Genomic DNA, 10,257 nt, shown 5'->3' on the forward strand with positions numbered 1-10,257 from the left:
CCCGATATGTGAGAGTGTTTGGATTGAGCGCGAATAACTCTGTTGCCACTAAAACAGGCTCCAAATTAGCAAAGGTGTCAAATATTCCACCATAATTTGAGCCTTTTGAGGAGAAGGGTGTTTTGGGAAAACAATAAAAAAAAGTAAAAAAAATAAGTGACAATTGTCGAAATTATGACATAACAGCAGGTGATTAAGGATGATGCAGGACATGCATGGACAGCCATGGAACTTGTGAATCAATATCAGACGGAGCATGTGCCTGATTGGTAGAGTCGTGTGATACTCGTCATCCCCCCATGTGGGCCCAACACGCTCTCGACACGATAAACACCACCACCTTAATCCCTCCCTCTTCTTCCTCTTCTTCCTATCATCTGCTACTCTCTCTCTCCCCTTCTCCTTCCTGTCAAACCCGACCCAGAAGCTGCAACAAACACTGAGTTATAATCTTTAGATCCTTCGCGGGACCCCAGTAGTTGGAAATTTCGGACCGCGGGATCTTGGTCGTGCAGTAAGGAAGGGCGGCAAGATGAGCGCGAAGGGGCCGAGGATGAGGACCCGGGTGGGGAAGTACGAGCTGGGGAAGACGCTCGGGGAGGGAACGTTTGCGAAGGTGAAGTTCGCCAAGAACATGGAGACCGGACAGTGCGTCGCCATCAAAATCGTCGACCGCGAGCAAGTCCTCAAACACAAGATGGTCGAACACGTATGTATATATACATACATATATGCGAATATATATATATATATATAAAATTCATTATATTGGTTTTTTAGAAATGTTGATATTTTGGGGATTATGGAATCTAAGCCGAGGTTGCATGTTTTTTAGTAGTTCAGGTGATAAAAAGAGGATGAATTTGATTCAATAATATGTTTTTTCTTTTGAATTTGGGAAGAAACGAATAATGTTTTAGGTGGTTATAAATAATGTTGAGCAGGAATGAAATTATAACTAATTTTTCTTTGGTGTTTGTATATTGGCAGATAAAAAGAGAGATATCTACAATGATGCTGATCAAGCATCCAAATGTTACGCAAATGTTCGAGGTAATGCAATCCCTTCCATTTTATTTTATTTTATTCAAGAAATGAATTAGAGGTGTTTTCTTTGTGATCGTTATAGAAGAGAAGTTGAAACGTCTTGGGTTCGCCTACGCCTTTTAAGACATTGTTGTATTTACCCAATGCCGTATGCATATACAGATTTCTTCGCACATTTTTGAATCGTGAACTTTTTGTGTTTATGAGTAGGTCATGGCAAGCAAAACTAAGATCTACATTGTTCTTGAGTTTGTTGATGGGGGTGAGCTCTTCGACAAAATAGTAAGCAATAGTTGTTTCAACTTGCATTATCCTGTTTTCACTGAAATACTGTCTTGTTACAGTGGACGCAAGTCTTATGTTTACTTTAGAAAACAATCTTTTATCAGCTTCATGTTTCCTTAGGCCAAAAATGGGAGATTGAAAGAGGATGAAGCCAGGAGATATTTCCAGCAGCTCATTAATGCTGTGGATTACTGCCATAGTAGAGGCGTCTACCATCGCGATTTGAAGGTTTAACAGACTTTATAACTTTGTCCTGATTTCATTGGTCATACTGGATATGCTCTGGAATGAATGTTTGGGCTTCTTAGACTATTCATGACTAACAGCATCAGACTCATATTTTTGCAGCCCGAAAATCTTCTCCTAGATTCATATGGAGTGCTTAAAATTTCAGATTTTGGACTCAGTACGTTTGAACAGCAAGTGCGGGTGAGTAACATTGTTGCAAGAAGATTTTAGTAGATCTAAAATCTTGTATTGAAGTGGATTATAGTTTAAGTGATGTACTGTTACCAGAAGTGAATCCTCTTGCTATGAGGAGTGTCTTTGGACCTTGTTGTTGGTGGGAAGTTGGAATGTTCAATTCAATCTTGTTGCCGATATGTTATAACTTATGTTATATGACATACTAAAGCAGACAATGTACACATTTTGTAGGAAGATGGGCTGCTTCATACTGCCTGTGGGACTCCAAATTATGTTGCTCCCGAGGTTTTCACTTCCGACTTTATGAAAACAGGTTATTGCCTTACTGTTTGATTATGTTCTGTTGTTTCTCACATTTGGTATTTTTGTATCAGGTGCTAAACAATAAAGGTTATGACGGCACATCAGCTGATATTTGGTCTTGCGGGGTCATTCTCTTTGTACTCATGGCTGGTTACCTGCCCTTTGATGAACAAAGTCTTATAGCGCTGTACAAAAAAGTATGTAACCAAGTTTGGCTTTCTCTGTTTAAATGATGGGAATCTCTGGATAACTTATTAATGTATGGCTATTGTTAATTTCAGATCTGCAAAGCTGAATTTTCATGTCCAGCATGGTTTTCATCCGGGGCAAAGAAATTGATACAGCGCATACTTGATCCAAACCCTGTAACGGTGAGCTCCAAGGCCCTTTTTCGTGTGCCAAAATTCAATAAGTACATTCTTCCATATGCTCATGAAAATTATTATTTGAGACCATTGGTATATGAGCGTGCACATGTAAACTTATTATACAGGCATTACAGGGCATTAATATCTGAATGCAGACGATCTTTTGTTATATAGCCTGACTAGGTGTTCTTTTCTTGTTCTCACCCTTTTTTTCTATGGCAGCGGATAACAATTCCTGAGATCTTAGAAAATGAATGGTTTAAGAAAGACTACAAGCCAGCACAGTTTAAAGAGGAAGAGGATGTGAATTTAGGTGATGTAGATGCTGTTTTCGGCGACTCAAAGGTATGAATATTAGTCGGAAGTTAATTTATTTCTCTCAACCATGAATTTTTCTAGGTATCTTTAGTCAGAAGAATCTGTAAATTTTTGTATGCTTGATCGAATACTGTCTTGAGTTTGTAACTTTGTACACATTCTAAAATAGCCTTTTTCTATTGGCTTGTTGCAGGAAAATTTAGTAACAGAAAGGAAAGAGAAACCTGTATCAATGAATGCTTTTGAGCTTATTTCTAGGTCAAAGAGTTTCAATCTGGAAAACTTATTTGAGAAGCAAATGGTATGAATGCTTCGGTGTGGCGCTCTTTAGTATGATTTTATTTGGAGTTGCAAATTAAATGTTTTGTTCCAATTGTTAGTCAGGCAGAAACTAAGGAGCCTAGTAGGTTTAGGAAGCTCCGAAATCAAGGATTCGCGATAATAGTGTTTGGGACTTCTAGGTTTTGTTGAATCAAGAGCATGCTTAGTTTCAGAACCCATAGTGGCCTTCTAATTCCTTATAGTTGTCAAAGTTATTCTGCAAGAGTTTGCTGCCTTCTGATCGCTTGGACTTTGATACTATAGGGTCTTGTGAAACGAGAAACCCGATTTACTTCTCAACGCCCTGCAAATGAAATCATGAACAAAATTGAGGAAGCTGCAAAGCCATTGGGCTTTAATGTTCACAAGAGAGACTACAAGGTAATGAGTTTTACTCTACTCATTCTCAATTCTCATGCTACACCTTATATGACTTGACTTAACATGCAATTCATCGTATTGAAACGATCGTCTTGTTACGTTTATAAATTCCAAATATATCTTCTGCTAATTCCAAGCAATTTCAGATGAAGTTGCAAGGAGACAAACATGGAAGGAAGGGCCACCTCTCCGTAGCTACCGAGGTATTGCCGTTGGCATGCATATATATGTTTAGTGTTCGATACAGATATTTGGAAAAACAAGTCACGACTCTACAAAATCTAAAGAAGATGTTACTTTCGATTAAGTACTACCAGATTGTAATACATGTTGTAATTAATTCTCTTCTTAACTTCTTGTTTAAGGTGTTCGAGGTGGCACCCTCCGTGCACATGGTAGAGCTCCGGAAAACTGGTGGTGACACACTAGAGTTTCACAAGGCAAGCGAACATTTTATTTTTGAACATTTTAGTTCGAACATTTTCCGTACTCTTTTCCAAGGGCCAACTTACTGTTGACTGATATTGCCCTCTAAATGTCTGTTACTACAGTTCTACAAAACTTTCTCATCGGGTTTACAAGATATAGTGTGGAAATCTGAAGAAACTACTGAAGAATCGAGGTAATCATCTCTCTCTGCACGCTCGCGCAAGTGTACTTGTGAGTACATTGTTACAAGAGTACGCTTGTTGACAGATGTTTAAATTTTTTGTGCAGGGCATAATAAAAACTCTTCTTTTGGGTCCATCTCTCTATTCTTCTGATCTGTTTGCTTAGTGGTACGTGGATGCAAGGGAAATTGGGAGCATGTATCGGTCAGTGTAGCCTGAAGTAGTCTGCGGTAACGAGACATGAATCCCTCCCTCGGAACTGAGGTGGTCTGGGTTCTCTTTGGTATAGTTCTATGAATTGAATCCGTCGACGATTTTGAAGAAACGATCATAGATCATTAGAGTGAAAGTGAGAAATTCTTCATTCCCTGCTGTAATGGAAGATTGAACAATGAACATTGTTGATTGTAACTTCCAATTTTTAGACAGTCATGTGATACTTTGTTCATGATAATCCCATGTAGTGACTTATGTTTTGATTATTTTTTTATTGTTTAATGTGATTTTATAGAAGAGGTCGCACTTGGTGCGATGGCAAGTGCCTTCGTCCATGAGCGGCAGGTCTCGACTTGAGAGCAGCCTCTCCATAAATGGAGGTAAGGCTAGCCGACATTCACCTCTCCCAGACCCTGCGTAAAACGGGAGCCTTGTGCACTGGTACGACCTTTACGACCTTTTAATGTGATTTTATATAAATTTCTGACAATTTTTCTGATTTAGCAACTCTGACTTACGCCACCATTCATCTTTTGTGGACGTTGATAAGGACTTACATGAAATGGGTTCATCGCCACTATAACGTTCCGTTCGAAGGTGTTCTCATTGATAAGAACCTTCCGTTCAACACCACCTTGTTATGGATTGGAACCATTATAAGTTCTAAGTGGCGGTACAATGTAAACTTTCTAGCATTTTTCATATGTTTAGAAGGACTTCTAAGCCCTAAGGGATTGTGATCAAGTTAGTAAAAATGAATTGCAAATGTCGATAGGAGGGATTAGAAAATCTCCATACATGCATTACAAAGTCGCATGAGGGGTTTAAAGATCTCTACTTGATATGTGTCATACATGCCTTTGTTATATTACTATGAGGAATTTTCTAATATTCTTATCGTTATTTTGTAATTTATTTTTTATTAACGTGATCTCAATCTCTTAGAACTTAAAAAATCACTCACCTAAACATTAAAATACAGTATATTGAATTCTATAGAAAGTCAAATGAAGTAAAGTTGTGTAAGTCTTTATTTTCAGACTTTTAAAATCGACTAATCACAACAAATATAAAATAAAATTTGGTCGGCCACTAAGTTAGTTCAGTCTCTTTGTTTAGAACAAGTCCACCCATCCTTGGATGCAAGGGTAAGAGCAAGGAAATTGCCCAAAACCCACCAAATGTGGCTATAGTGGCCCAAAATGAACAAGGCAATCAATGGGCTTCACCAAGCCCGTCGGACTGCCCAGCCAACAAATGCCGGGCCGTGCAACACCACAGAGCCTAATGACTTCTTCTTTTGAGCGCCTCAGTCGTTGGATTTTCAAAGGTCCGATGATCTGGACCTTTGACCATTGTGCCATGTGATACAATCAGCGGTCTGATTTCCAAGTGTATGGAAATCGACGACCAGGATTTATCCTAACGGTAAAATTTAAAAAAAAAAAAAACAACCCAACTATCGTCTTCATTACCAAACAACAATCCAATATTTAATTTTACTACAATCCCCTGTATTTGTTTTCCACTTCCCAAATCCTTTTGTAATTGAGAAAACAAATTGATCGATGAGGGAAGACATTGCTTTGCTTGAGGCTCGGGTACTTGTTACATAGTAATTGTCCTTGCCAACAGATGGAATTGCACAAAAACAATTACTACTAAGAGTAAATAGTAAAGGCAATTAAACTATCTTGACATTGCCACTAGTACTACAGTCTAGTAGTATTTCTCTTTACTAATAAGTGAGAGGTTTTAGGTTCAAATCTCGTCAAAGGAGAATTTGCACCTGGCCTATTGTGAGGTTAAGCCCACCTCATTCTCTTATGGCGCGTTTACTAATCCGTAATCAAATTGAGAGGAATTGGATTGAGGGGGAATTGGATTGAGGAGGAATTGAAATGAGGTGGAATCAGAATCAGATTCCTGTTGAAGTTGTTTACTAAAACTGTCAGGAATCGGAGTAGGAATGATGTTGAGTCCATATAAGTTGTTTACTAATTCATTTCAATCGGAATGAAAACTAGGTTGATTACTTTATTGCCCTTACATAAATAAATTATTTTCATACTAATTAATTTAATTAAATTCTTAATTAAATTTATATAATAAAATTCATCTATATAAGCATGTATAAATAGGTTTTATTTATTTATTAAAAGATGGCAAAAATGATATTGAATCTATATAAGTTGTTTACTAATTCACTTCAATCGGAATGAAAACTAAGTTGATGACTAAATTGCCCTTACATAAATAAATTATTTTCATACTAATTAATTAAATTAAATTCTTAATTAAATTTATATAATAAAATTATCTATATAAAAAAATATAAATAGGTTTTATTTATTTATTAAAAATGACATAATGAGTGTCAAATGAAGGGCAATGTTGGGATAATAAGAAACAAGTGAGGGCATAATTGGAATAAAAGATGCATTCCTGATTCCCTTGCCCTTAGGGAATTCAAATACCTCACAAAACTAGGGAATCCGGTTCCTCCAATTTCAGGAATTGGATTCCTTGTTTCGTGTGGGCTCCACCACTTTTTTGATTCCTTAATATTTAGTAAACACCGGAATACTCCGTAATCGGAATTCAATTCCCTTTCTTTATTCCGATTACCCTTACGTAAACATGCCATTAGTGTAGATAATATCGATGGTTCAAAAAAAGAAAAAAAACTACCTTTACCTTGACCTTGCCCTTGCCCGCCCTTGCCCTTGCCGGGTTTGCTGTTAACCAAATGGAAGAAGCCTTACAAGGCTACAACACAACTCATGGCCCACTGCCACCCAAGATATATTTATGTTGCAATTAATTTGGAAAGGGCACAGTTGGCAACAGACAGGCCGTTTTCCAACGTGCCACTTGGTCATTAATTGGCTTTCAGTTTCTAGTTAGCAGCTCCAAACATTGGTCCTGTCTCCCGCTTCTTTGCTTACAATAATTTCCGTCAATGTTACCAAACAAGACCAACCTTGCAGATTCTCAAGCTTGAGGGCTGTGAATTCTCACCAACTTTATCCCCCTAATAAGTGCCAACTTTATCACGATTATTGCATTTTTAAACATCTAACAAGCATTTGTTAGTAAATTCAGGAAAAACTCTTAAGAGGTTAATAAAGAAATAGCGTGTGAAACGTACATGTTTTTTGGGACTTAAACAATACTTAAATTTTCAGTGTGGCATTTCGTAGAATGGGCTAAAATTTGGTAACATAGGAGAAATTCTGAATCTGTTGTTGTATATTAGCATCTATAAAGTTTTTTTTTTTTACTTTTTTATTTATTTTAATTTTTAACAAACGATATTATCTACACTAAGGAGGAGGTGATGAGTTTAGCCTCACAATGGGCTAGCAATAATGTGGTTCAAATTCGCCTTTGACGAGAATCGAACCTAAAATATCTCACTTACAAGTGAAGAGGAATACTATTAGACCATAATACTAAATCACCTCTAAAGTTTAATTTTAAATTCAAGTGTTCTATCAATTTCACGGATGTAAATAAAACCCCTAAATTGTGCTTCCAATGTTAAAAACATCAATGACACTTGTAAGTGGCACATGAGTAAGAAATCTTAAAATTAAATCAAATAGACAGTAAATTCGATACAAATTGACTATCCAACTCTTAATGTAAATACATCGTTGTATTAAAAACATCAAATTGTAAATTAACTCTAAATATTATTTAGCCATGTGATGAAAGAATAGATTAAGAGCTCGTTTGGATATGCTTTTGAAATGACTGAAAGTGTTTTTGGTGAAAATATTTTTAGAACCAATCATTAGTAAATATGCAAGTAAATCCTGAAAAAACACTTAAAGTGCTTTCTAGAAGAAGCACATAATTGGTGTTTCTTGTTGAAAGCACTTTAAATGCTTTTAAAACCTAAAAATATTTTCTCTAAAAGTGTTTTCAATCATTTTAAAAGCATATCTATATGAGCCTAAAAGAAACAACACACGTGGCGAAGTTTGGACGGTTTGTTTGTTTGGTCAGTTGCTTCTTCTTCTTCTTCTTGGACAGTTTAGCGGCTACATGAATTGGTTTGACTCGTAACTCAATTTATTGTTTCTTTGATGGCTTTGGTCAGTCAACTACACCTACAACCACCAAGCACCACCACCACCCTCCTCCTCGCATGCAAAATGCCCAAAATACCCCTTCCCTCTATTTGCTTCCTTCGCCACACTCCCATTATATAAAAAAAATAGTTGCCTAAGCTCACAAACTTTGTGTGTGAACTGTGAAATAGTTTTTTTTTGTTATTCTTTTTTCTTAAAAAATATTTACGGAAGAGAGAGAAGTTGGAGATAAATGTGAAAGAGAGAGAGAAATTGTGAGAATAAAGAGATGTTTATTTTTTTATTTTTTATTTTTTAAAATTAAATATATGCTATGATGATATGTTGGTGAATAAACAAAGAAGAAACATTAAAGTTGGTTTATATAAAGTTACATTACTATTCATGATTTTTTTTTTTTTTTTTTTTGTCAAAGTATTTTATTTTGTGATCTAAGCTGAAATTATTATTATTAAAAAAAAAAGTTGTAAAAGTCGGGAACCATCTGTACTGCTGCTTTGGGCCTTTTGGGGGGAAGTTGTTACGCCCATTATGTGGAAATGCCGAGAATGTGCATCTGTTCAACAAGAAAGGGAAAGAGTCCTGCAGGATCTCACCCGCTTCGTATACTATGTTGAATTGTTGTCCAATTTAATTACGTCATTTAGGTAGAACTTAGACCTCGTTTTGTTAGTAGAACTAGTTAATCCAACCCTGTATTTGGTGCTAAAATCTGACTAGGGTTTCAGATGAAAAAAACACTAATCCCTCGGAATCTCATTATTTTCTTTCTTGTAGGATAAATATCCTGAAAAAGAAGGGAACAATAATTCTACTAATCCCTCGGAATCTCATTATTTTCTTTCTTGTAGACCTAAACTCAAACGTATGACCTCATATATCAAATGTTATCATTTTCAATCTAATGCATTTCAGTTCTACTTCCAATCGGATCATAATCACACAAAAAAAAAAAAAACCCATGATCATAGGGTACATTTTAAGTATTCAGTCATGTACAATTTCAATCATAAAAGCTAGTTTTAAGATTCACGACTGTTCTTCTCATCACTCGAATTATTCTCATTTATCTTTGAATTTGATATCGATTATTTAGAGTAAAAATTAAAAACCCATCTACTTATTATTCACTTTTAATATCAAATTTAAAAATCAATGATCATAAATCTTTAATCACTAAATGCGAAGAGATGATTCTCTCTCCTCCACTTTCCATCCCCTTCCAACATCTCCTCTCACATTTTATAAAAAATTAATATAAGATGTTAGCGTGACTTAATCGTGATCGTTCAAATAAAAGGAAAGGGAAGGGAAGGGAAGGGAAAAAATAGAGGGAAGATAATCCTACTCCCTCTAATTGAGGCCGAGCTTGCTCGAAAAAAACCTCACCCTCTCTCTCTCAATTATCTCACATGGGCCATCTGGTCATTTGCCACTATGAACGCACACACGCTCATATATAATGTTTGTATAGAACACATTTCCAAAACGAGAAGTTGGATACAAATATAACCCAAATATTAATTGGATAATGACATAGAGATTAAATTTGTAGACACTATTTTGTAAAATAAATGACATGGAAGCTGATGGTTGGATTATGATTTAAGAGCGTTGATAAACATGCTCGTTCCTATTTGTGGAGAAAATTTTCATTGTGAACGAAACACGGATGGTAGACTACGTGTTTTTATATAAGCGGTGAGAAATTTTATTTTTTAAATTATTAACTTTTCAATACACATATCATATTATTTGTATAGTGACACGTGATGTATCATCCTGTATACCGGTCACACTGAAAAATTTCTCATTTTTGTGACATTTAGTTTACAAATTTTGTCTACAAATTAGTCTTCCTATAGTATTGTCCATATTAAT

General features: G+C 35.9%; 1 protein-coding gene across 1 annotated transcript; it reads left to right on the forward strand.

Annotated features, from left to right (window-relative positions):
• Nucleotides 1-532: 532 nt before the first annotated feature.
• LOC103439416 (CBL-interacting serine/threonine-protein kinase 9) lies at nt 533-4,072 on the forward strand (the record flags this gene model as incomplete). Its single annotated transcript, NM_001328959.1, is given in 14 exon segments — nt 533-700; nt 991-1,053; nt 1,258-1,329; nt 1,453-1,560; nt 1,681-1,761; nt 1,990-2,043; nt 2,133-2,258; nt 2,343-2,432; nt 2,652-2,774; nt 2,941-3,048; nt 3,333-3,449; nt 3,596-3,652; nt 3,815-3,889; nt 4,001-4,072. Coding segments are annotated over 14 exon segments (1,314 nt in total), but the record flags the coding sequence as incomplete, so codon positions are not given.
• Between the last annotated feature and the right edge of the window lie 6,185 nt (nt 4,073-10,257).

The sequence above is a fragment of the Malus domestica genome, chromosome 07, assembly GCF_042453785.1.
Source record: "Malus domestica chromosome 07, GDT2T_hap1".
Classification (NCBI taxonomy): domain Eukaryota; kingdom Viridiplantae; phylum Streptophyta; class Magnoliopsida; order Rosales; family Rosaceae; genus Malus; species Malus domestica.